The following is a 27,167-nucleotide window of genomic DNA, read 5'->3' as shown; positions in this document are numbered from 1 at the left end:
TTCTCTCCCCACGCCCTCTGCAGGTGCCCCTCCCAGGGTACATCGAGGCCTACCCCCGATCACGGTACCCGCAGAGCTCTCCCTCCAGGCTTCCTCGCCAGTACAGCCAGCCAGTCAACCTGCACCCCAGCCTGGAGCAGGCCCCGGCACCCTCCGCAGCAGCCTCGCAGCAGAGCCTGGCAGAAAATGACCCATCAGACGCTCCCCTGACCAACATCTCCACTGCGGCCCTCGTGAAGGCCATCCGGGAGGAGGTGGCCAAGCTGGCCAAAAAACAGACAGATATGTTTGAGTTCCAGGTCTAATGCCTCAGCCCATGGGACTCTGGACTTCTGAACTTTGAGGACACAGCCTTTGGGTTTCCCATGCCTACATGTTAGGACTTGAGACATAGCAATGGGTGAGTCTTTCTCACCCTCCGTTTCTGAAAAGGTGAACTATGGGGCTTCTGGGAACAGGAAACTCTTGAACGACTAGATTCTTGGCTCATCCAACGGACTGTGGGTCAAGAAGTCCCTGCTTGGGGCCTTATGTTTGGTAATCTCTCACGTCAAATGTTTGAACTGTGGCCGTATTCCCTATGGAAGCTTAGTCATGAGAGGCACTAGCTAATCTACAGATTCCTATCCAATGCCACATTTTAATCAATCACCGGAAGCGGGAGAACGTAGCTCTTATCTTCGGTGACCTCTGCATGTTAACTCTGTTTCTGCGTTAAAGGCAATGCAGGAGTGTGGATTAAGCACCAGACTGTATTCTCAGTCAGCCATGACCGTGAGCATTAAAATCAGTTTGTAAGGGAGACACTGACTCCAGCCAAGAAACCTGAGCCCCTTTTTTTTAGGTTCATATTCAAAGTCAAATGAACTGGATGAAAGTCAGTACCAATGACTGTGCCTATAAATAGGCCTGACTCTTTGTTTCCCTCATCAATTAAACAAAGGCCAAGAAAGAGAGAAGATGAGAGGGAATGGTGGATTTGTGTTGACAGATTTTTTAAAAGGTGTTGCCATTTTGGAAATAAAAGTCCCCTACAAGTTAGGATCTAATGGAAGGAGAATCGGTGCTAAGAGCTTTTAGGATCCTACAAAAGAAATACGGTTATTTGTGGAGGTTTTTCTTTGCCCTGCTTTGAAGGTGGCCTGAGATGGAGCTTCTTTTTTTCTTGGGATAATAAATACATCAACTTTTACAAGAAAATCTCTGTCTCTTCAACAATGATGTCCAGTGTGTGCTGCTGAGTGGTACAAAAGGAAATAGTACTTGATTCCTGTTAGAAACAGGAGTGGTAGAACCACAGTCTTCCCAGGCCACAGCCTCTGTTTATAGAAGCTTCTGAATGTAGAAAAGCTGTTGAATTTCATTTAAATGTAAATAACCTTTTAAAAAGCATATGGAGTTAGCCAGTTCCCCCTAGTTAATGGACATAGGAAGACGTTTGCTGAAATGGCAGGGTGGCCACCTTGTGACCATGACGTTGCAAGTCACCCTCCCTGGCATGGCGAGTTGGCTTCCCGAGCTCTGGGTAGAGGACATCGCCTCACAGCACTGAGGCACCAGCCGCCGCCTACCCATCAATGCAAGCAAAACAGTTACTGACTTTGTATACCTGGGAGATTGGAGACTCTGGTTCCCTCGCCAAGTGTGACAACCTGTGCAGTGTTGGGGGCTTACTTGGTGTGTGTTGGAGAATGAGGTCCTGTCCTGCTTTCACCCATGACCCATCTAGCTTCAGCTGTATCCATTTTCTTCTGAGCCCATCTTTCCATTGTCCTCACGAGTTTCTTTGGTCTTTACTGAAAGAAGATGGTAGAAATTTAAAAGTTGAGAGAAGACTAGAAATGGAACTGATTAGAAGGGGAGGTTCAAACTGTCAATGCAGAGACTTTTCAAAGAAGTTGTTTTTATTTTCCAATGGCAAAAAATTGCCCTTTCTGGAATGTTCAGAGACGATGTGTCATGGAACCTTCAAACAAGTCTCTTGTTCGGATGATAATAGGTAGTGTCCTTTTAGTATGCTGGTTGATCTTTCATAGTGTTAGTGTTTTGTTACTTAAAAAGGAAATCAGCTATAAATAAAATGTATTTTTGTAATTCCCGTGTGTATATATGGTATATTTCTATCAATGGCCAGTTGTTGTAGTCCAAAACCTAAATCAGTTTGCAAAACACTGTGGACAGTGTGAGATTTTATTGACAGGTTAACATAATGCCTACGTCTATCTACATAGGCATTCAATGCACTTGAATGAACAAAGAGCCAAAGAAACTCAGCCTTTTCATGCAAATGGTATGAGTCTGATAAAATCAGCTACATTGTCCTGCTTTATCAATAATATTTCATTAGTGCAATGATATCAACCAGTACTTTGTCTATTTGGTAAATGCCTGGAAATACTGTATGTGAAAATGACGTTTCAAGACCTTACTGTAATTGAAATATATGTAAATGTTTCAGAAGACAGTGTCTGAAATTTGGATGTTTCAATGACTTACAGAGACTGAGTCTACAGTTTGCAGAGCTATGGCTCCAGAGTGCTAAGAGGATGGAGTCACAAATCACTGTGGTCTTTTACAGAGCCCCAGGAAATATTGAGTGAGTCAACTGAGATGACTAAAAAGATAGCATGCTAAATCAGCTACACTCTTAAACTAGACACCAGGGGTTTAACAAGTAGTATTAATAGATGAGAGGAAAACTTTAAGTTGGAAAGAAATCAGTCTGTTCACGTTTTCCCACTCATGGGGAGACAGAGCCACCTGGTCAGATTTTCTGTGACTGAGAGAGATGTGGTCCTTTCCCTGAAGAATCTCCTAACCCCACAGAGGTGACAGATACCTGGACAGCTGACTCTAAGAGATGGGCAAAAGTGCCTCAAAGAATTGAAATAGGGTTCCCAGAGAGCCCCGAGGAGGCAGCAATGAACAAACACCGTGTACATCAGAACCCTCTAGACAGTCGCAGAAGCCACAGAGGACCTTGGTTGACCTCGGAGGAGGAAGCAGAAGTACCAAGAAGGGAAGTGACCAGCCCAATGATTCAGTCCCAACCTGCTGGTTCACCAGCCCGCTTGCTTTCCATCTCACCATGTGGCCTGCAGGCTTGTCAGTAACACATTTCTTCAACTGTGCCTAGAGGTTTAAAAAAAAGATAAGGGTCATATGAAGAACTCCATAATGTTCTTGCCAAGAAAAAAGATGATTGAGTATATAACGAACTTCAGATACAGTGTATAGAGGATGATGCATTTGTGGCATAATAAACAGTTTTCAGTGCTGGTTTTGATATGAGTTTTCTGCATTCATGAAAAAGAAATGCATTTTGGCTTTTTCCAGAGAGTTCCATCAAGGAAATGGAGACCTCACCTGCTGTTCTAGACTGTGGGGGTGCACTCCTGTCTGAGCACCAAGGATCCCAACAGGCAGGCAGGGAGGCCCTTGACTTTGTGTCACTGTGAGGCAGCAGAGTCCATGCTCTGCATCAGGGGAGGGGACCCAGTGGTGCAGTAAAAGTCCATTGTGTGGCGTGAGACCTATGATCTGAGGCTTGTGCATAATGAGACGGCAGCTGTTACCTGCAGAACAAGGAGTTTCCTCTTTCAGGGTAGATTATGTAAGAATCAATTCCCTGGTCCCGGGAGAAGTTTTATTGTGAGTTTGTTAATTTAAGAACTCAGCAGAAGGGCATGTAATGTCTGAGTAATCTTGATGGAAGAAGGGAAATAGTTAGATCTGTGATTAAAATGCACACATACACACATACATACACACACACACACACACACACACACACACACACCCCTTTGGAGAGAGAATGTAGAATGGAGGAGGTGAGGAATTTAACTAATAGAAATGCTTTTTCTAACAGGCAGAAATTAGAGAAACGGATCAAAAGATTTAAACATTGATTACATATAAACGAGTTTTTTTTTTTTTTCCTACATAGCACACAGGTGCTCAACGTTTAATGAATAACATAACAGATACTGTCTTAAAAGTCTGAAAACAGGATTTGTACTTAATCCTAAATTCCTCCTATCACACACCAGAAAATAATTTGGATTTTATTTACAAACTACATCCAAGTACTCTTAAGGAAAGAGTGTCATTTAGCTTGGAGTAGGGACTGACTGGGGGTCTAAGTGTTGGAAATTAAATTCTGCCATTCAGTCCAACCTCAAATGTGTTCCAGGCAAGGAGCTTTGCAAGGACTAGAAATCCATTCACACTTGGTCAAGTGCAGGTGTTGGCTGAAAGAATAGAGGGACATTTCACAAACAGAACAGGGCTCCCCTACAGGAAAGGGATGGAGACAGCTACCCTTGCCTTTACTCTCACGTTCTCTGTCCTCATGGACTTTCTTCTCTGTTTCCCTCTGCCTATCTGCCTGGTTCTCTTGCTTCTTCTGGCCAACCAGCTTTCTCATTAGTGCATATGTAGCTGAAAAATCCACTCCAGAACCCACTCCGCAAAACCTTTCCTTTTCAGTACCCACCACTCTGACTAGCATCTCTGTGACCCCTAAGGCAAATTTTTGAGGATCTGATTGGTTTAGTTCATCTGCCTATGGGTGAGCCGCCCCGGGGTCAGGTGCCTGTCCAATCAGCTGTTACCAAGGAGGCAGGGTCATGTCATTTAAGCATGGCCCCGTGGACTGACCCTTTCAGCAGGGACTTTTACTGGGGGTTGGTACCCAGAAGGAGGAGCGTGAGTGGGCAAGACCTCCGAAAAGAACCTACTACACACTGGAACTGACTAGTACTCCTGGGATGCCATGCCACGCAGCAGCCAGCGCTCGGAGAACAGTCCCTTGGATGCTACCACAGAGAGAAAAGTCGTATCTTCACTTGCACATCAGGTGAGGGTGCACATACTTGAAACTCTGCTAGACTGGCCAGAGCTGCCCCAGCCACTTCTCACCCCACCACCAGTTATTGATACAGCCGCTGGGTCTAAGAAGCAATTTCTGACCAAGGCCCAGTTAGCACAATGTCTTGCTCGGCAGACAATAAATACTTGTAAATTGAATTGCATGATCTTAGCTCAGGTGCTATTAAGGTGGCTCATGGCCACACACTTGCATGGATGAGAAAACCAATGAGCCCCTCAACAGAGTCTTTTGAAACAAAATTGGTTTCAAGTGAAACTTAAGTTATTTTGACCTTCTGAATATAAGTTAGTGTCCTGAGAATTGAAAGACCTCTTGATTTCTTAGGTGAACGGTTACAGAATCCTAGCCTGTGGTAATTGCTAAAATGTAAGGTGTTTCTGAAAAGGAATATGTAGGAAATATAATTGTGCCACAAACACATGACTTTAGAAGATATGCAGTTGCTCTGACTCTGCAGGTTTTAAAAAAATGGGAAGTTTGTGATATGGCAGAATCTGTCTCCACTGGTCAAACCATACTTCAGTGAGAGCCATTATAAATGAAATCTAAAAATTGATCATTTTCATTCTCTGACCTTGGTCAGACTTTTGCAAATTATGGAGAGAGGCCATCAACATATTTTACATAAATTAACTGTGGCCTCATCTTATTTCTCCTCATTTCTTCCTTATGCTTAAACACACACCTATCTCACACACAAACTGAGTAGAGAAAAGATTTGTACCAAACAGGATCAGAGGCTTATCAATGGACTGGAAATTGTGAAAAAGGTATAAATATCCTAGACCTTGATCAACTCACTTTAAACTGGTCTCTGATTCCTCATCTGTCAAATGGGTATAAGACCCTCTGTACTTCCCATGGTGATTTTGAGCAGCATGTGCATAATGTATCTGAAAACAGTTTGACAAGCACTTGAAGGCATTTTTACTAAATTATTAGTTTTGTAATTCAGTTTTATCCAGGAAAATACTTTATCTCCTCCGATCTGCTGAATTAATTTATATAGTCACATGTTCCATGACACAACGTTTTACCAAGGAAAAATGAAGAAATTCCTAAATTTGAAATAGCCCACAAGATCTAGTGTCATCTGGAGTTGCTGTTATTGTCGTTGTTGTCTATGATTTGGAGGATATGTAAGTACTCGTACATGTGCTTTAACTCTGGGTGAAAAATCCCGACCAGTGAGTCTTTAAAACCATATTAGACACATTGGGCAAAGTACTGAGCAGAAGCTTTGAATGTAGCTGTTGTTATTTTAATGCTTTGCTTTCTAATGAACTTTGTATGTCCTTAGCCTCTGCCGGGAACAGAGTGTTCATATGCTGTTAGAATTTTTTATTGTAAAATAAAATGACAAAGGCTTTCATACCCCAAAACCTGCCTGTTTCTCATTCTACCTCCTCCAGATGGTGAGATGGAATCCCTTTCACAAGCCAGCCACAAAACAGTGCCTGTTGGGGGTTGCTAAAGAACCATTCCAGTCCTGTAGGACCCAGTGTGGTCTCAGGAGCCATCCCAGCTTAGGTGATGAGCTCAGGGGCCAAAAAAAATGCTCACCCCTGGCCATCCACAGGCCCCAGAGAAGCAGTTTCAGCCTACCCATGACTTAGCAGCTAAAGAAAGATGTATTCCTGGGGCCAATGGGACCCAAGGCAGAAGAAGCCAGTGTCCACTTAGGTGCCCTTCTCAGAGCATAAAGAAGTCTCATCCAGGTCAGTGGCTCCCAAGGAGTCCAAGAATAACAGTGGTATGGGACACCAGCTCCCAAGACCACCCATCTGTACCACCCCATGTGAGTCCCAGCAGTCCTGATGCCTGCCTTATGTTCAGCCCTATCCAGAGAACATATGTGGTACCGTCTGCTTTGCCCTCTGGCTATTGGACAGGAGAGACCATCGACCCAGGAGCCACAAGCTCACAGGCTGACCAGCCACAAAAATGTGGCTCAGCACATGGGCTAGGCTAACTGGATTCTCTCTCTAGGAAATACCAGGAAACAGAGTCTGTTATCAGTAGAGGCTGAAATTGGGTGGTCAAGACTCAGAGAAGCCATGATGGGCCATATTCAAAGCAAAGTTCTAAGAAGGCAGAATATTGAGTAAGAAGTGGCCTTGAGGCCAAGGAGCTTTCAAAGGTAAGAAAGCCTGTCTCTTGTAATGAAAACAGACAAACCAACCAATTTCTGAGGCGTCCCTGTGCCCTGGTGGTCAGTCACAACCCTGGGGCTTTTATGGATCCACTGAGCTTGGGCAGCAACATGGCGCTGCTTCTCACTGAAGCCTAATTTGCTCCAATTCTCTGCATGTACCTAGAAAGTACTTAAGAGACTGGAGGAGCAATTTTTTTACTCCACCCTCGGCTTCTCTGTGAAGAGGGCTCAAATATGCACAAACGACATTCCCAAAGCCACTGTCTTGCTACAGTGGGAAATAAACTTGGAGCCCCTACAAAATGCTTTTTGTGAGGCTCACCATGGGGTGAAGGCCATTGCAAAGAATAGTACAAGTAAGTCCAAGAACTGATGGATTCCCTACTCTTCCCTTTTTTTCCTTCCTTCTGGACCCTGGTTGCTCCTGGCTTTCAAGGCAAATGAAATAATCAAGTAAAAGGAAGTGGTGGTGCCTACGTCAGTACCAGGAGTAGGAGGCAGACACAGGCGCAGAAAGCTGGAAAAGGCATATGGCAAACCCAGCTTCGCCTTGCTGAGTCTCCATCATAAATAGGAGAACATACTTCTTCCCAAGGACATTCTGTAGACTTCCAAGTAAATGTCATGCATCCAACTCATGAGCTCTGCTGGCCACTAGAAACCAGAAAGAACGTGCCTACGAAGGAGTGTGGAACCAATTAATGGAAACATCATTGAGGGTCAACTGCTGGTAAAATGTACATGGATGAGTAGTAGGTGCTACAGACTGCATATTTGTGTCACCCCCACTCCCCAGTTCATGTCTTATAACGTAATCCCCAATGTGAAGGTATGTGGAGGTGGGGCCTTTGGGAGGTGATTATGTCATGAACCTTCATTCATGAGATTAGTGCTGTTATATGTAATAAAGGCCCCAGAGACCCCCTCATCTCTTCTGCCATCTATGAACCAGGAAGTGGGCCCTCACAGACACCAAATCTGCTGGTACCTTGAATTTGGACTTCCCAGATTAGAACTGTGAGAAATAAGTTACCATCCAGTTTATGGTATTTTGTTTAGCAGCCTGAACAGACTGAGACAGTAGAAAACAATTGCTTTGATTCTTTCTATAACCACTTGGAGGAATGGTTATGATCAACACTGGTTTGCATAGTTTGGCACTTCATTTTTAACAACATTTCAGTGTTAATATTTGCACATGCACAAACTCGCATTTGGGGAGAGGCCATCGGACTCATTGGAATTCAAATAAAGTCTCATTAGCATAACAGTTTCACCACCAACCTGTCCTCCAAGCCCCCAGACTCCAATGAGCCTACACTCAACATATATGAGAGCTTGCTTTTTACTCTGGTGCCCACTTCCTCACTCAGCTCCTTGGTCTTGGTGTGGGAGGCCTTTGGGAGACCTACAGGGCCTGTGGGAGCCACACCCCTTGAGGCTGTATCCACAGGATGTCAACAGAACCTAATGAAAAATCAGGCAACCACCAGATGCCTTGCCTAGGGAACCTTTGGGAACAGCTGGCTTTGGGGCACGGGATCTACCAATAGGCTGGATGTTGCACTGGATTTCTCATGGTTTATCCTACTCTGCTGGGATTGGGAGACAAAGCCAGGGGCTGGTTGCATGCCCCTTGGGATGTCCATTTTCTAGGTCAGGTTTTAGCAGCATCAAGAGAGGGTCTGGACAGTCTTAAGACTGGGAAAACAAAGGGCCAGATTGCCTGAGTTGCTTCATGTATTAATGTTCGGAGGCTTTGGGAACTAGAAGTTTGCTTCTCTGTGAGATTTTATCCCTAAAACTGGTTGGTCCTGAACCCACTTTTGTGTGCCACAGTGACCAACTCCTTTAGAATGGGTCCAGGTAAAAGAGAACCAAAGGCTAAGACCAGAAACCAGATGCCACAACTGAGCAGGCATTAGCCCTGGAGAAGGGGGCATGCATATCTGGGTATGGTTTTATCCTGTTTTATTTTATTTCCATAGGTTTTTAGGGAACAGGTGGTATTTGATTATGTAAGTTCTTCAGTGGTGATTTGTGAGATTTTGGTGCATCTGTCACCCCAGCAGTATACACTGAAACCAATTTGTAGCCTTTTATCCCTCACCTGCTTCCTGCCCTTTCCTCATGAGTCCCCAAAGTCTATTGTACCATCCTTATGCCTTTGCATTCTCATAGCTTAGCGCCCACTTATGAGTGAGAATATACAATGTTTGGTTTTTCATTCCTGAGTTACTTAGAATAATAGTCTCCAATCCCATCTTGGTTGCTGCAAATGCCATTAATTCATTGCTTTTTATGGCTGAGTAGTATTCCATTGTACATATATACCACAATTTCTTTATCCACTCGTTGATTGATGGGCATTTGGGCTAGTTCCATATTTTTGTAGTTACGAATTGTGCTGCTATAAATGTGTGTGCAAGTATCTTTTTCGTATAATGACTTCTTTTCCTCTGGGTAGATATTCCAACTGGGATACCCAGTAGTGGATCAAATGGTAGTTCTACTCTTAGGTCTTTAAAGAATCTCCAGACTGTTTTCCATAGTGGTTGTACTAGTTTACATTCCTACCAGCAGTGTAAAAGTGTTCCCTTGTCACCACATCCATGCCAACATCTATTTTATTTATTTTTTGACAATGGTCATTCTTGAGGGAGTAAGGTGGTAATCACAGTGTGATTTTGATTTGCATTTCTGTGATCATTAGTTATGTTGAGCATTTTTTCATATGTTTGATGGCCATTTGTATATCTTCTTTTGAGAATTGTCTATTCATGTTCTTAGCCCACTTTTTTATGGGATTGTTGTTTATTTCTTGCTAGTTTGTTGGAGTTCCTTGTAGATTCTGGATATTAGTCCTTTATCGGATGTATAGGTTGTGAAGATTTTCCCCCACTCTATGGGCTGTTGTCTGTTTACTCTGCTGACAGTTCCTTTTGCTGTGCAAAAGCTCTTTAGTTTAATTAAGTCCCAACTATTTATCTTTGTTTTTGTTGTGCTTCCTTTTGGGTTCTTGGTCATGAAACCTTTGCCTAAGCCAATGTCTAGAAGGGGTTTTCCAATGTTATCTTCTAGAATTTTTATAGCTTTAGGTCTTAGATTTAAGTCCTTGATCCATCTGGAGTTGATTTTTGTGCAAGGTGAGAGATGAGGATCCAGTTTCATTCTCCTACATGTGGCTTGCCAATTATCCCAGCACCATTTGTTGAATAGGGTGTCCCTTTCCCACTTTTTTTTTGTTGTTTGCTTTGTTGAAGATCAGTTGTCTGTGAGTATTTGGATTTATTTCTTGGTTCTCTATTCTGTTCCACTGGTCTATGTGCCTATTTTTACACCAGTACCATGCTGTTTTGGTGACTGTGGCTTTATAATATAGTTTGAAGTCAGGTAATGTGAAGCCTCCAGATTTGTTCTTTTTCTTGCTTTGGCTAGGTTGGCTCTTTTCAGTTCCATGTGAATTTTAGGACTGTTTTTTCTAGTTCTGTGAAGAATGATGGTATTTTGATGGGAATTGCATTGAATTTGTAGATTACTTTTGACTATATAATTATTTTCACAATATTAATTCTACCCATCCATGAGCATGACATGTGTTTCCATTTGTTTGTGTCTATGATTTCTTTTAGCAGTGTTTTGTAGTTGTCCTCATAGAGGTCTTCCACCTCCTTGGTTAGATATATTCCTAAGTATTGTACTTTATCGTAGTGTATTGTATTGTATTGTATTGTATTGTATTGTATTGGTAAAGAAAGAAAAGGCTATTGTAAAAAATGTTGAGTTCTTTATTTGATTCTTAGCTTGATCACTGTTGGTATATAGCAGAGCTACTGATTTGTGTACATTAACTTTGTATCCTGAAACTTTGCCGAATTCATTAATCAGTTCTAGGAGCTTTTTGGAGGAGTTTTTAGGGTTTTCTAGGTATACAGTCATACCATCAGTAAACAGCAACAGTTTGACTTCCTTTTTAGTGATTTAAGATGCCCTTTATTTTTTTCTCTTGCCTGATTGCTCTGGCTAGGACTTCCAGCACTACGTTGAATAGAAGTGGTGAGAGTGGGCATCCTTGTCTTGTTGGGAATGCTTTCTCAGAGGGAATGCTTTCAACTTTTCCTGATTCAGTATTATGTTGGCTGTGGGTTTGTGATAGATGGCTTTTATTACATTGAGGTGTGTCCCTTGTATGCCGATTTGGCTGAGAGTTATAATCATAAAAGCAATGCTGGATTTTGTCAAATGCTTTTTCTGTGTCTATTGAGATGATCATGTGATTTTTGTTTTTAATTCTGTTAATGTGGTATATCATATTTATTGACTTGCATATGTTAAACTATCCCTACATCCCTAGTATGAAACCCACTTGATGATGGTGTATTATCTTTTTGATAATGCTGTTGGATTTGGTTAGCTAGTATTTTGGTGAGGATTCTTGCATCTACGTTCAACAGGAATATTGGTCTGTAATTTTCTTTTTTTGTTATGTCCTGTCCCGGTTTTGGTGTTAGGGTGATACTAGCTTCATAGAATATTTAGGGAGGATTCCTCTTTATCTTGTGGAATAGTGTCAATAGGAATGGTACCAATTCTTCTTTGAATGTCTGGTTTCAGCTGTGAATCCTTCTGGTCCTGGACTTTTTCTGTTGTTGTTGTTGTTTTTTTTTTTTTTTTTTTTTTTTTTTTTTACCATTTCATTTTCACTATTTGTTATGGGTCTCTTCAGGGTTTCCAGTTCTTCCTGATTTAAACTAAGAGAGTTGTATCTTTCCAGGAATTTATGTATCTCCTCTAGGTTTTATAGTTTATGTGCATAAAGGTGTTCATAGTAGCCTTGAATGATCTTTTGTATTTCTGTGGTGTTGGTTGTAATATCTCCCATTTTGTTTCTAATTGAGCTTATTTGGTTCTTCTCTCTTCTTGGTTAATCTTGCTAATGGTCTATCAATTTTATTTATCTTTTCAAAGAACCAGCTTTTCATTTCATTTATCTTTTGTATTATTTTTCTTTTTTCAATTTCATTTAGTTCTGCTCTAATCTTTGTTATTTCTTTTCCCCTGCTGTGTTTGGGTTTGGATTGTTCTTGTTTCTCCAATTCTGTGAGGTGTGACCTTAGATAGACTATTTGTGCTCTTTCAGACTTTTTGATGTAGGCATTTAATGCTATGAAGTTTCCTCTTAGCACCACTTTTGCTGTATCTCAAAGATTTTGATAGGTTGTGTCACTATTATCATTCAGTTCAAAGAATTTTTTAATTTCCATCTTGATTTCACCATTGACCCAACAATCATTCAAGAGCAGGTTATTTAATTTCCATGTATGTATGGTTTTGAGGATTCCATATGGAGTTGATTTCCCATTTTATTCCACTGCGGTCTGAGAGAGTACTTGATATAATTTCAGTTTTCTTAAATTTATTGAGATTTGTTTTGTGACCTATCATATGGTCTATCTTGGAGAACATTCCATGCCCTGATGAACAGAATGTGTATTCTGCAGTTGTTGGGTAGAATGTTCTTAAATATTTGTCAAGTCCGTTTGTTCCAGGGTATAGTTTAAATCCATTGTTTCTTTGTTGACATTCTGTCTTGAAGACCTGTCTAGTGCTGTCAGTGGAATATTGAAGTCCCCCAGTATTATTGTGTTGCTGTCTATCTCATTTCTTAGGTCCAGTAGTAATTGTTTTATAAATTTGGGAGCTCTAGTGTTAGGTGCATATATATTTAGGATTGTGGTATTTTCCTGTTGGACAAAGCCTTTTATCATTATATAATACCCTGCTTTGTCTTTTTAAACTGCTGTTGCTTTAAAGTTTGTTTTGTCTGATATAAGAATAGCTACCCCTGCTCGCTTTTGGTGTCCATTTGTATGGAATGTCTTTTTCCACCTCTACCTTAGGTTTATGTGAGTCCTTACGTGTTAGGTGAGTCTCTTGAAGGCAGCAGATACTTGGTTGGTGAATTCTTGTCCATTCTGCAATTCTGTGTCTTCTAAGTGGGGCATTTAGGCCATTTGCCTTCAACATTAGTATTGAAATGTGAGGCACTATTCCATTCATCGTGCTATTTGTTGCCTGTATACCTTGGGTTTTAAAAAAAAAAAAAATTATAGGTCCTGTGAGATTCATGCTTTAAAGAGGTTCTGTTTTGATATGTTTCCAGGATTTGTTTCAATATTTAGAGCTCCTTTTAGCAGTTCTTGTAGTGCTGGTTTGGTAGTGGCAAGTTCTCTTAGCATTTGTTTGTCTGAAAAAGACTGTATCTTTCCTTCATTTATGAAGCTTACTTTCACTGGATACAAAATTCTTGGCTGTTTAAGAAGGCTGAAGATAGGGCCCCAATCCCTTCTAGCTTGCAGGGTTTCTGCTGAAAAATCTGCTGTTAATCTGACAGGTTTTCCTTTATAGGTTACCTGGTGCTTTTGCCTCACAGCTCTTAAGATTCTTTCCTTCATCTTTAGATAACCTGATGACAGTGTGCCTAGGTGATGATCTTTTAGCAGTAAATTTCCCAGGTGTTCTTTGAGCTGCTTGTATTTAGATGTCTAGGTCTCTAGCAAGGCTGGGGAAGTTTTCCTCAATTATTCCCCCAAATATGTTTTCCAAACTTTTAGATTTCTCTTCTTCCTTAGGATGCCAATTATTCTTAGGTTTGGTCATTTAACATAATCCCAAACTTCTTGGAGGCTTTGTTCATGTTTTAATTATTTTTTCTTTGTCTTTGTTGGATTGGGTTAAATCATAAACCTTGCCTTTGAGTCTGAAGTTCGTTCTTCTGCTTGTTCAATTCTATTGCTGAGATTTTCCAGTACATTTTGCATTTCTCTAAGTGTGTCCTTTATTTCCTGAAGTTGTGATTTTTTTTTTTAATGCTGTCTATTTCACTGAAGATTTCTTCCTTCATATCTTGTATCTTTTTTTGATTTCCTTAAATTGGACTTCACCTTTCTCTGGTGGCTCCTTGATTAGTTTAATAATTAACCTTCTAAATTCTTTTTTAGGTAAATCAGGGATTTCTTCTTGATTTGGATTCATTGCTGGTGAGCTAGTGTGACTTTTTGGGGGTGTTAAAGAACCTTGTTTTGTCATGTTACCAGTGTTTTTTTCCTGGTTCCTTCTCATTTGGGTAGGCTATGTCAGAGGGAAGATCTGGGGCTCAAGGCTGCCGTGCAGATTCTTTTGTCCCATGGGGTGTTCCCTTGATGTGGTACTCTCCCCTTCTTCCTAGAGATGTGGCTTCCTGAGAGCTGAACTGTAGTGATTATTATTTCTCTTCAGGATCTAGCCACCCAGCAGGGCTACCAGACCCCCAGCTGGAACTGGGAGGTGTTTGCACAGAATCCTGTGATGTGAACCATCTTCAGGTCTCTCCACTATGGATACCAGCACCTGTTCCAGTGGAGGTGGCAGGGTGGTGAAATGGACTCTGTGAGGGTTCTTAGCTTTGGTAGTTTAATGCACTAGTTTTGTGCTGGTTGGCCTCCTCCCAGGAAGTGGCATTTTCAAGAGAGCATCAGCTGTGGTAGTACAGGGAGGATCAAGCAGTGGGCAGGGCCCTAGAACTCCTAAGAGAATATGACCTTTCTCTTCAGCTACCAGGGTGAGTAGGGAAGGACCATCAGGTAAGGGCAGGGCTAGGCATGTCTGAGCTCAGACTCGCTGTAGGTGGGGCTTGCTGCCACTGCTGTGGGAGATGGAGGTGTGGTTCGCATGTCGATGGAGTTATGCTCCCAGGAGGATTATGGCTACCTCTGCTGTGTCAGGCAGGTTGTTAGGGAAGTGGGGGAAAGCCAGCATTACAGGTCTCACCCAGCTCCCACGTAACCCAAAAGGCCAGTCTCACTCCCACTGTGCCCTCCCCCAACAGCACCAGATTTGTTTCTAGGCAGTGGATGAGCAGGGCTGAGAACTTGCTCCAGGCTACCAGCCTCCCAGCTGAGAAAACAAGACCAGCTTTCATGCCTCCTCACCTGTGGAGTCTACACACCAGATTCACACCCTCTTCCAAGTTTTGGCCAGGAGACCTCGTGTTTGGTTGGAATTGTTACAGAGTTCAGCTGGAGGTTTCCTTCTCTCTGTGGTCTTTTCCCAGTTCCTCCGGCAGCCCTCCCCAATGACCCATGTGAGACAAGTCAAAAATGGCTTCCTTAGGGACCCAGAGAGCCCACAGGGCTTTTCCTGCTGCTTTCTCTACCCCTGTATTTCTGCTCAGCTCTCTAAACTAACTCAGCTCCAGGTAAGGTTAAATGTTTCTCCTGTGATCTAGACCTTCAGGTTCCCCAGTGAGGATGTGGGTTCGGGTGATTCCTGTCAGGAATTCCTGTCAGGCCTCTGAGCCCAAGCCAAGCCATCGCATCCCCTGTGACTTGCACGGATATACGCCCAGATGGCCTGAAGTAATGCCAGATGGCCTGAAGAATCACAAAAGAAGTGCAAATGCCCTGCCTCGCCTTAACCGATGACATTCCACCACAGAAGAAGTGAAAATGGCCAGTCCTTGCCTTAAGCGATGACATTACCTTGTGAAGTTCCTTTTCCTGACTCATCCTGGCTCAAAAAGCTCCCCCACTGAGCACCTTGTAACCCCTACTCCTGCCCGGCCAGAGAACAACCCCCCTTTGACTGTAATTTTCCTTTACCTACCCAAATCCTGTAAAACGGCCCCACCCTTATCTCCCTTCGCTGACTCTCTTTTCGGACTCAGCCCGCCTGCACCCAGGTGAAATAAACAGCCATGTTGCTCACACAAAGCCTGTTTGGTGGTCTCTTCACACGGAAGCGCGTGACATTTTGGTGGACATTTTGGTGCCGTGACTCGGATCAGGGGACCTCCCTTGGGAGATCAATCTCCTGTCCTCCTGCTCTTTGCTCTGTGAGAAAGATCCACCTATGACCTCTGGTCCTCAGACCAACCAGCCCAAGGAACATCTCATCAATTTTAAATCGGGTAAGCAGCCCCTTTTTTACTCTCTTCTTCAACCTCTCTCACTATCTCTCAACCTCTTTCTCCTTTCAATCTTGGCACCACCCTTCAATCTCTCCCTTCTCTTAATTTCAATTCATTTTCTGGCAGAGACAAAGGAGACACGTTTTATCCGTGGACCCAAAACGCTGACGCTGGTCACGGACTGGGGAAGGCAGCCTTCGCTTGGTGTTTAATCATTGCAGAGACGCCTCTCTGATTACTCACCCACGTTTCAGAGGTGTCTGACCACGCTGCAGGGACACCTGCCTTGGTCCTTCACCCTAAGCGGCAAGTCCCGCTTTTCTGGGGGAGGGGCAAGCACCCCAACCCCTACCCTCCCTGTCTCTACCCCTTCTCTGCTTTTCTGGGGGAGGGGCAAGCACCCCGACCCCACCCCTTCTCTCCCTGTTTCTACCCCTTCTCTGCTTTTCTAGGGGAGGGGCAAGAACCCCGACCTCTTATTTTGCGCCCCCTATTTTTGCGCCCCCTCTTATTTTTGTGTCCTGGCCTCTTTTTGCGCCCCCTCTTATTTTTGCACCCCAATACCTTATTTCTGCTCCCCGACCCCTTTCCTGCTTTTATGGAGGGCAAAAACCCCCAAACTCCTTCTCTGTTTCTACTCTCTCTTTTCTCTGGGCTTGCCTCCTTCACCATGGGCAACCCTCCACCCTCCATTCTTCCTTCTTCTCCGTAGCCTGTGTTCTCAAGAACTTAAAACCTCTTCAACTCACACCTGTTCTAAAACCTAAATGCCTTATTTTCTTCTACAATGCTGCTTGACCCCAATACAAACTTGACAGTAGTTCCAAATAGCCAGAAAACAGCACTGTCAATTTTTCCATCCTACAAGACTTAAATAATTCTTGTCGTAAAATGGGCAAACGGTCTGAGGTGCCTGACGTCCAGGCATTCTTTTACACATCGGTCCCTCCCTAGTCTCTGTTCCCAATGCAACTCGTCCCAAATCTTCCTTCTTTCTCAGTCCCAACCCCAAGCGTCATTGAGTTTTTCCAGTCTTCCTTTTCTACAGACCCATCTGACCTCTCCCCTCCTCACCAGGCTGAGCTAGGTCCCAATTTTCCTCAGCCTCCACTCCCCCACCCAATAATCCTTTTATCACCTCCCCTCCTCACACCCAGTCTGGCTTACAGTTTCATTCTGCAACTAGCCCTCCCCCACCTGTCCAGTGATTTCCTCTTAAAAAAGTGGCTAGAGCTAAAGGCATAGTCAAGGTTAATGCTCCTTTTTCTTTATCCGACCTCTCCCAAATCAGTTAGTGTTTAGGCTCTTTTTCATCAAATATGAAAAACCCAGCCCAGTTCATGGCCTGTTCAGCAGCAACTCTGAGATGCATTTCAGCCCTAGACCCTGAAAGGTCAGAAGGCCATCTTATTCTTAATATGCATTTTATTTTATTACCCAATCTGCTCCCGACATTAAATAAAGCTCCAAAAATTAAATTCCGGCCCTCAAACCCCACAACAGGACTTAATGAATGTTGCCTTCAAGGTACACAATAATAGAAAAAGGCAGCCAAGTAGCAACTTATTTCTGAGTTGCAATTCCTTGCCTCCACTGTGAGACAAACACCAGCCACATCTCCAGCACACAACTCCAAACGCCTGAACCGCAGCTGCCAGGGGTTCCTCCAGAACCTCCTCCCCCAGGAGCTTGCTACAAGTGCCGGAAATCTGGCCACTAGGCCAAGGAATGCCCGCAGCCCGGGATTCCTCCAAAGCCATGTCCCATCTGTGCGGGACCCCACTAGAAATCAGACTGTCCAACTCGCCCAGCAGCCACTCCCAGAGTCCCTGGAGCTCTGGCCCAACACTCTCCGACTGACTCCTTCCCAGACCTTCTTGGCTTAGCGGCTGAAGACTGACGCTGCCCCATCGCCTCGGAAGCCTCCTGGACCATCACAGACGCTTTGGGTAACTCTCACAGTGGAGGGTAAGTCCGTCCCCTTCTTAATCAATACGGAGGCTACCCACTCCACATTACCTTCTTTTCAAAGGCCTGTTTCCCTTGCCTCCACAACTGTTGTGGGTATTGACGGTCAGGCTTCTAAACCTCTTAAAACTCCCTACTCTGATGCCAACTTGGACAACACTCCTTTATGCACTCCTTTTTAGTTATCCCCACCTGCCCAGTTCCCTTATTAGGCCGAGATATTTTAACCAAATTATCTGCTTCCCTGACTATTCCTGGACTACAGCCACATCTCGTTGCCGCCCCTCTCCCCAACCCAAAGCCTCCTTTGCATCTTCCCCTCGTATCCCCCCACCTTAACCCATAAGTATAGGATACCTCTACTTCCTCCTTGGCAACTGATCATGCACCCCTTACCATCTCATTAAAACCTAATCACCCTTACCCCACTCAACGCCAATATCCCATCCCGCAGCACGTGTTAAAAGGATTAAAGCCTGTTATCACTCACCTGCTACAGCATGGCCTTTTAAAGCCTGTAAACTCCCCTGACAATTCCCCCATTTTACCTGTCCAAAAACCAGACAAGGCTTACAGGTTAGTTCAAGATCTGTGCCTTGTCAACCAAATTGTCTTGCCTATCCACCCCGTAGTGCCAAACCCATATACTCTCCTATCCTCAATACCTCTCTCCACAACCCATTATTCTGTTCTGGATCTCAAACATACTTTCTTTACTATCTCTTTACACCCTTCATCCCAGCCTCTCTTCGCTTTCACTTGGACTGACCCTGACACCCATCAGGCTCAGCAAATTACCTAGGCTGTCCTGCCACAAGGCTTCACAGACAGCCCCCATTACTTCAGTCAAGCCCAAATTTCTTCCTCATCTGTTACCTATCTCGGCATAATTCTCATAAATACACACTTACTCTCCCTGCTGATCGTGTCCGGCTAATCTCCCAAACCCCAATCCCTTCTACAAAACAACTCCTTTTATTCCTAGGCATGGTTAGTGCGGTCAGAATTCTTACACAAGAGCCGGGGCCGCATCCTGTAGCCTTTCTGTCCAAACAACTTGACCTTACTGTTTTAGCCTAGCCCTCATGTCTGCGTGCAGCAGCTGCTGCTGCTTTAATACTGTTAGAGGCCCTAAAAATCACAAACTATGCTCAACTCTCTAAAGTTCTCATAACTTCCAAAATCTATTTTCTTCCCCCAACCATTGCTCAAGACAACGCTTATGCTGATAAGTTAGCTAAAAAAACAGCTAGCATTCCAACTTCTATCCCTCACGGCAGTTTTCCTCCTTCACATCGGCCACTCCCACCTACTCCCCGCTGAAACTTCCACCTATCAATCTCTTCCCACACAAGGCAAATAGTTCTTAGACCAAGGAAAATCTCTCCTTCCAGCTTCACAGGCCCATTCTATTCTGTCGTCATTTCATAACATTTTCCATCTAGGTGACAAGCTGCTAGTCCACCTCTTAGAACCTCTCATTTTCTTTCCATCATGGAAATCTATCCTCAAGGAGATCACTTCTCAGTGTTCCATCTGCTATTCTACTACCCCTCAGGGATTATTCAGGCCCCCTCCCTTTCCTACACATCAAGCTGGAGGTTTTGCCCCCTTCCCAGGATGGGCAAATTGACTTTACTCACATGCCTCCAGTCAGGAAACTAAAATACCTCTTAGTCTAGGTAGACACTTTCAATGGATAAATAGAGGCCTTTCCCACAGGGTCTGAGAAGGCCACCGCGGTCATTTCTTCCCTTCTATCAGACATAATTCCTCAGTTTGGCCTTCCTACCTGTATACAGTCTGGTAATGGACCAGCCTTTAATAGTCAAATGACCTGAGCAGTTTCTCAGGCTCTTAGTATTCAGTGAAACCTTTATATCTTTTACTGTCCTCAATCTTCAGGAAAGGTAGAATGGACTAAGGGTCTTTTAAAAACACACCTCACCAAGCTCAGTCACCAACTTAAAAAGGACTCAACAATGCTTTTGCCACTTTCCTTTCTCAGAATTCAGGCCTGTCCTCGGAGTGCTACAGGTTCCAGCCCATTTGAGTTCCTGTGTGGACACTCCTTTTTATTAGGTCCCAGTCTCATTCCAGACACCAGACCAGCTTGGACTGCACCCCAAAAACTATCATCCCTACTGTCTTCTGTCTAGCCATACTCCTATTCACCATTCTCAACTACTCATAAATGCCCTGCTCGTGTTTACACTGCCAGTTTACACTGTTTCTCCAAGCCATCACAGCTGATATCTCCTAGTTCTATCCCAAACCGCCACTCTAAATTCCGTCTTAAAGTAAATAAGTAATCTTTGCTGGTGAGGCTATGCTGAGCCTCCTTAAGCACTCTCTAATTAGATGTCCTAGGTCCTCCCAATTCTTAGTCCTTCAGTGCCTGTTTTTTCTCCTTCTCTTACCTTGTGTCTTCCGTTTAGTTTTTCAATTCATACAAAACCGCATCCAGGCCATCACCAATCATCAAATACGACAAAGGTTTCTTCTAACGACCCCACAATATCACCCCTTACCACAAAATCTTCCTTCAGCTTAATCTCTCCCACTCTAGGTTCCCACGCCGCCCCTAACCCCGCTTGAAGCAGGCCTGAGAAACATCGCCCATTCTCTCTCCATACCACCCCCCAAAGCTTTTTGCCACCCCAACACTTCAACACTATTTTTCTGATTAATATAAGAAGGCAGGAATGTTAGGCCTCTGAGCCCAAGCCAAGCCATCGCATCCCCTGTGACTTGCACGGATATACGCCCAGATGGCCTGAAGTAATGCCAGATGGCCTGAAGAATCACAAAAGAAGTGCAAATGCCCTGCCTCGCCTTAACCGATGACATTCCACCACAGAAGAAGTGAAAATGGCCAGTCCTTGCCTTAAGCGATATTACCTTGTGAAATTCCTTTTCCTGGCTCATCCTGGCTCAAAAAGCTCCCCCACTGAGCACCTTGTAACCCCCACTCCTGCCCGCCGGAGAACAACCCCCCTTTGACTGTAATTTTCCTTTACCTACCCAAATCCTATAAAACGGCCCCACCCTTATCTCCCTTTGCTGACTCTCTTTTCAGACTCAGCCCGCCTGCACCCAGGTGAAATAAACAGCCATGTTTCTCACACAAAGCCTGTTCGGTGGTCTCTTCACACAGACGCGCATGACAATTCCCCTTTCCCACTGTCACAGCTTGGGCACTCACAGTATTTGGGCTGTCTCCCAGGTGCTGCAGGAGCAATCCACTTCCTTCAGAGGGTCTATGGATTCGCTCGGCATTCCTGGTATATTCCTGCAGTAGTTCTGGAGCAAAAGTTAATGATGCGAGTCTCCACATGCTGCTCCGTTTGTCCAAGCTGGAGCTTCAAGTTAGTCCTGCCTTCTATCTGCCATCTTCCTTCTGAAAAAAAAAAAAAAAAATAGCTGGTTTTATCCTGTTAATCATTAATCTTTCATTTAACTGGAACTATCTAGGAAACACTGATCGAACCTTCCCCATAGCCATCCCTTCAGTCCTTCATAGGTTGAGGAGACGTTTCCTGAGCACCAGCTGTGTTTCCGACACTGTGCCAGGAGACAGGGACTCAGTGAATGGGACACAGCCCCTGCCCCTCACAAAGCTCACCGTCAAGAAAGATCGATCCTTGAGACACAAAGCCCAACCTATTAAGGGCTCACCATTCATTCGGTGCCATTTCTTCCTCATAAAAGCCAAATGAAAACTGACACCCACTTCCTTCTGGAAGGGTTTAAGTCTAGAAAAGGACAGGCTCTACTGGTGCATCTTCCAATTATGCGACACAGTTTTCCTTCCCAATTATCTTTAACCAATTATTAAGATGTCCACAGTATCCCCAGGGGGAAGACAGAAAACTGCCAATGCGAAGAAGCAACAAGCATCACAAACCCAAATTTCAGAGCTGTCACCACCAAATGAAATCAGGAGCCCAAGTGTAAGGAAGAAATAACCAATTTGCAAACTATACGTGCAATCCAAATGAAAATTCAGGAACCATGTAGTTTATGAATGAAATCACAGTACACTGAACACTCTCATTTTGAATTGCTTGTATCAATAAAGTACCATTCAGAATGTACAAGATTATTAATGTATGGGTTTTGGTTTTTATCCATCCTCTCAAATACAGTGCTCTATGGAGCAAATCTAAATAGGCAAACCAAGCAGAGCTTTGCAGTGATACCATTCTTTGCTGCCTTAGTCTGTGTAGCTTCACTGACATTGTGTTGGGTTTTTCTTGCCACATTTGCATATAAAATAAAGCACATTGTCTCACTGGTAATTCGCCTTCCAAGGTGTAAGCAGATATTTGTGTTCATAGTTTGTCTTTTCCCTTAATACTTCTTTCTCCATTCCTCATAAGGAAAAGATTTTACCAAGTGTTTACAATATTCTCAGAATATTAGACATCGCCACGTGACGAAGTGATGTATCTTGCTGTTTTTGAAGTGATAGAATCCCAGACTGTGAGTTGAAAGGGAATTTAGTGAAGATTCTGTCCTTCACACTCCAGTCATCACAGGATAAACCTCATGACCTCTGTACATAATGTTACTCCCCTAGGCAGAGATTAAGCAGAACTAGAGCTTCAGAAAATCTGATAGTCAAAATGAGAGGAAGTAGAGCAGAGAGAGGAGAAGATCAGGGAAAGAGAGAGAGCTTTTGAATACAATTTATAGAGAAAAAGAAAAAGGCACTATAGTTACCCTGGGATGGGGGCTGGGGGGTTACAAGTTTATTGTGCTTTTGTAATGCTTTATAGTTTAGGATTCTTTTCATTTTTAATTACATATAGGATAACAGGGCACTACAATCTTTTCAGTTTGGGGCCTGATAAGGTTTTACTGTAGCTCTGAATCTGTCATGACCACTGTTATTACACTTTAAAGGGATCCCAATCTCAGGATTTGGCATCATCCAGGCCTAGGTTGGAACCTTGCCTTTACCACATTCTAGCTGTGTTACTTTGGGCAATGCATGTCCCCTCTCTGAGCCTTATCTGTGAAATGTGCAGTCAGTGAAGTGACAGTGGAAGGGGAAGGAGAGAGCACGCCATTCACAGCTGCATGGCACTCAACAAGTATGATGAATTATTGTTATTTATGGAGCCTCTGTTTGAATACTTGTAGCAGGGAGAACTCACTTTCTCACCAGAGCCGATGCATCACCCATTGGTCACCCAGAAGGAGTGACTCCTGTACTCAGCCTCATCCGACTCACCTGCTGTGGACAACCTCCCCTTTTTTTTTTTTTTTTTTTTTTTTTTTGAGACAGAGCCTTGCTCTATCCTCCAGGCTGGAGTGCAGTGGCGCAATCTCGGCTCACTGTAAGCTCCGCCTCCTGGGTTCACACCATTCTCCTGCCTCAGCCTCCCGAGTAGCTGGGACTACAGGAACCCGCCACCACGCCCGGCTAATTTTTTGTATTTTTTTAGTAGAGACGGGGTTTCACCGTGTTAGCCAGGATGGTCTCGATCTCCTGACCTTGTGATCCACCTGCCTCGGCCTGCCAAAGTGCTGGGATTACAGGTGTGAGCCACCGCGCCCGGCCAACCTCCCTTTTCAACAGCCTCCAGCACAGTGAGCTCAGGACACCTAAGGAGGGATGAATGGTGCTGTGAAAGGAAGAGCCCTTTATCACCTGGTCATGATGAGACAAGTCGGAACCAGCTGGAGCTGTCCTGCAGCTTCCTCATGCTCTTTTGGTTACAGCCTCATCAGGCCTGGGAATCATTCTGAGCAACCAGCTCACCCCGGTTATAATACCCTGGTCCCAGCGACCCTGTAAAAGATCTGGACTTGGTGCATTTAAAGATCTGGCAGCAAGAACAGTCAGCTCTGTAAGAGTGGCATGGTACTCTGGCTGGGCACGGTGGCTCACACCTGTAATCCCAACACTTTGGGAGGCCAAGGCAGGAGGATCACTTGAGGCCAGTAGTTCAAGACCAACCTGGGCAGCATAGTGAGATCCTGTCTCTACAAGAAAAAAATTAAAACAGCCAGGCATGGTGGTGTGTGCCTGTAGTCCTGGCTACTCAGAAGGGAGGATCACTTGAGCCCAGGAGTTTGAGGCTACAGTGAGCTATGATAGCATCACTGCACTCTAGTCTGGGTCATGGAACAAGACTGTATCAAAAAAAAAAAAAAAAAAAAGACATGGAACTCACTCCTAGAATCATATGGTAAGCTCATGGAAAATAAGATTCTATTTGGGGAAAATCCCTAAGTCTCCTCCTGTACCAGCTCAGGGACAGTGTTGTTAAAGTGATTTCATCACATTTGCCTGTGATGAAATCAGGAGAGAACTTGCCCATCCCCACTCTGGAGTCCATACCCTTGGCAATTATGACATTTGCCCACACAGACATTCTCCATATCAGCTGGCTGCGGTGGGCTAAAGGACAACAGGGAAAATATAATAGTTTGAAGCCAGTCACTGAAGAAAAGAGCCAAGGGTTTAAGACCTCAGGCTTTGGAGTGGCTCAGCCACATCCTAGCTAGATGCCTCTCGACACCTCTATAAAATGGGGGCTGGGGCCATTTTCCTCATGGGTTGGGATGTAGATATTGAGGAGATGCTGTATGTAGGGTACCGAGCCCAGGGCTTGGCACTTGGTGATTCCTCAGTAGCTGACAGTTGCTAGCTGGCAGGGCTTGGGAGAAGCTCCAAGGGTGTCTCTAACACCCGTACTGGACTCTTCTATGCTCAGACACCACCACACCTTTTCCAGCGCTGTAACTGGCCCATTAGAATGGTTGCATTAAACAGACTATAAAATGACATCAGTCCCTGAAATGCACCTAAACTAAACTACTATGGGCTAGATGGGGGAGGGTGCAGTGGACAATTCAGATTTGCACATCAATCTTGTTCCTGTGTAGCAGGTCCAATGACCTCTGCAAAGAGCCTGCTCATATACACGCATGCATATACCCAAACACACACACACTCACACGTCACACATTGGACAAGTGGGCCTATTCTGATTGTCCAGTGACTCTTCCTAAGTCACCTCCAAGAGAGAGAATGAGGGACCTGGATTCCTGGAGGACTGCACAGAGGAAGGAGCTGCCGCCTGGAGCCTTGCAGGGAGGGAACAGGCTCAGCCACAGACCACTGTGTCACCTTCAGCAGTGACTTCACTTCTCTGAGCCTATTTCTTCATTTATAAAGATGTGCCATTTTGCCTGCCCCCACAACAGTTCACTCTGGAAACCAAGATGCTGCATGAAACCCCAAATGTTCCCTCTTCCCAGACTCAACACAATCTAATCAATTAAGAGGGGAAACTGTAGATATATTCTTCTATTCAGATCTGAGCTGTCCAGTATGGTAGTTACTAATAGCCATGTGCCTATTTGAACTTAAATTTAAATAACTAAAGTGAAATAAAGTTTAAAATTCATTTTCCCAGTTGCACTAGCCACATATTAAGACTCAATAGCTACATGTGTCTGATGGTCAGCATAGTAAATGGCACTGATAGAGAACATTTCTGCCATTTCAGAAAGTTCTATTGGACAGTGCTGATTAAGATCATCCAAACATTAATGGCTAGTAATAATGACAGACAATAAAAAGATAAACAGTAGTCTATATAAATAGATATATGTCTGAATAATAGGAACTAGGTAGATAAGAAACAAGGATACACAAAAACTAGAAATACATTGTAGATAATTCTATGGACTGAATTGTGTCCCCTGCTAAATTCATATATTGAAGCCCTAACTGCCAAAGTGATGGGATTTGGAGACAGAAACCTCAGAGAGAGAATTATGTTTAAATGAGGTCATGAGGGTGGGAGCTCACCCTTCATCATGGTATTAGTGCCCTTATAAGAAGAGGAAGAGACACCAGAGCTCTCTCTTTGCCATATGAGGACTCATGAAGAAGGTAGCCATCTCCAAGCCCGCAAGAGTCCTCACCAGGAACCAAATCAGTCAGCAGGTTAATCTTAGACTTCCCAGCTTCCAGAACAGTAAGAAATGAATGTTTTTGAAGCCTCCCAGTCTGTGGCATTCTGTTTAGCAGCCCGAGCAGAACAATACACATAATAAGGGTAAATTAGTTTAGTCCAGCTTCTCTTGTTCATGTGAACTGAACTTTTCATCTTGAAACCAGTTCTACAAAGAGCAGATTTTCCCTGGGTGAGTAAGATGTGGCTCTCGGCAGACAGCCACCCGCAGGCCTCTGGGAAAGGCCAGGTGCTGTGCCTGTTTGTTTTTGCAATGAAAACCTTCAATGGCTGCAGTGTCTCCTCCTCCCAAAAGGTTTCTAAATTGGATTTTCCCCTAGGTTATAATGAACAGGCTAATAAATGTCAACCCTGGATGTGAGAGGACTAGAAAGGGGAGACCATTTCATCCCATGTCTAAATCCATGCTGCCACCTGGTGGATCCCACTATAAGAGAAATGTGGGGATTTTGTGTTAATGACCAGAAACCTTGCTAATTGCCCAGTGAACCCAAAGAGGCAAAGACGATGGTGAGCATTAGCTGTCTGTCACATCATGAGCTGAGCGGTTTACATACACATCTCAGGTAACTGGCAACAACCCCAGGCTGGGGGAATTATGGTGCACCTTTTCCAGATGAGAAAAAGGGCTTAGAGAGTTAAAAATCTACTTTATTGAAAGAACAATTGGATGAATAAATGAGTAAATGAATCTTGGTAAAGAACTCAAGGTACATCTTGACCCCACCCCCCAGCCTGTCATAGAGGCACTTGGCCCAGATGAGTCCCAGGATATTGCATCTAGATCATCCTTTCTTATCATTTTATGCAATTGACGTTTCCACGTCAATGGTAAGCCAAACCATAAGACTGGGACTGCATTTCCCCCTCCATCCACAGGCAGCAATGTGCTCCTTAAGCACATGGAGTGTCCACTTTGTGCAAAACCCTGTGCTCAGGATGACAATGATGACAACACAGGCCTTGCTGTCAAGAAGATCACAGTCGAGCTAGGGAGACATACTGATGGGCTATCATAATCCAGGTAGTAAGTCCCAGGAAAGGGGATGCCCAGAGTACAAAGGGAGCTCAGAGAAGGGACACATAACCCAGACTGGGGCTTGGAATCAGGGAAGGCTTCCTGGAGGAAGTGACATCCATGCTGTTGGGAGAGGAGCACTTCCCTTCTGCTTCCTTCCAAGAGCACTATGGCACTCCTGGCCTCTTTCT

At 44.1% G+C, this 27,167-nt stretch overlaps 1 protein-coding gene and 1 long non-coding RNA gene across 8 annotated transcripts in view; one reads left to right on the top strand and one right to left on the bottom strand.

Moving 5' to 3' along the window:
• The window catches only part of KIAA1549L (KIAA1549 like), a 292,279-nt gene extending 286,006 nt beyond the window's left edge, over positions 1–6,273 (top strand). For all 7 annotated transcript variants that reach the window (XM_065528331.1, XM_005578244.3, XM_074013979.1 and 4 more), the window contains one exon: positions 24–6,273. In XM_065528331.1, the coding sequence (XP_065384403.1) occupies positions 24–305 (282 nt within the window). In that variant the 3' untranslated portion in view covers positions 306–6,273. The remainder of the gene's footprint in view (positions 1–23) is intronic.
• Positions 1–21,361, bottom strand: part of LOC141408463 (uncharacterized) — a 35,096-nt gene extending 13,735 nt beyond the window's left edge. The window contains exon 1 of the long non-coding RNA XR_012423344.1: positions 21,167–21,361. This is a non-coding gene — a long non-coding RNA (uncharacterized lncRNA). The remainder of the gene's footprint in view (positions 1–21,166) is intronic.
• Between the last annotated feature and the right edge of the window lie 5,806 nt (positions 21,362–27,167).

Source organism: Macaca fascicularis, chromosome 14 (genome assembly GCF_037993035.2).
Source record: "Macaca fascicularis isolate 582-1 chromosome 14, T2T-MFA8v1.1".
NCBI classification, from domain to species: Eukaryota; Metazoa; Chordata; class Mammalia; order Primates; family Cercopithecidae; genus Macaca; species Macaca fascicularis.
Note: the sequence above shows the minus strand (reverse complement) of the source record. Positions and strands in the feature narration are given on the sequence as shown.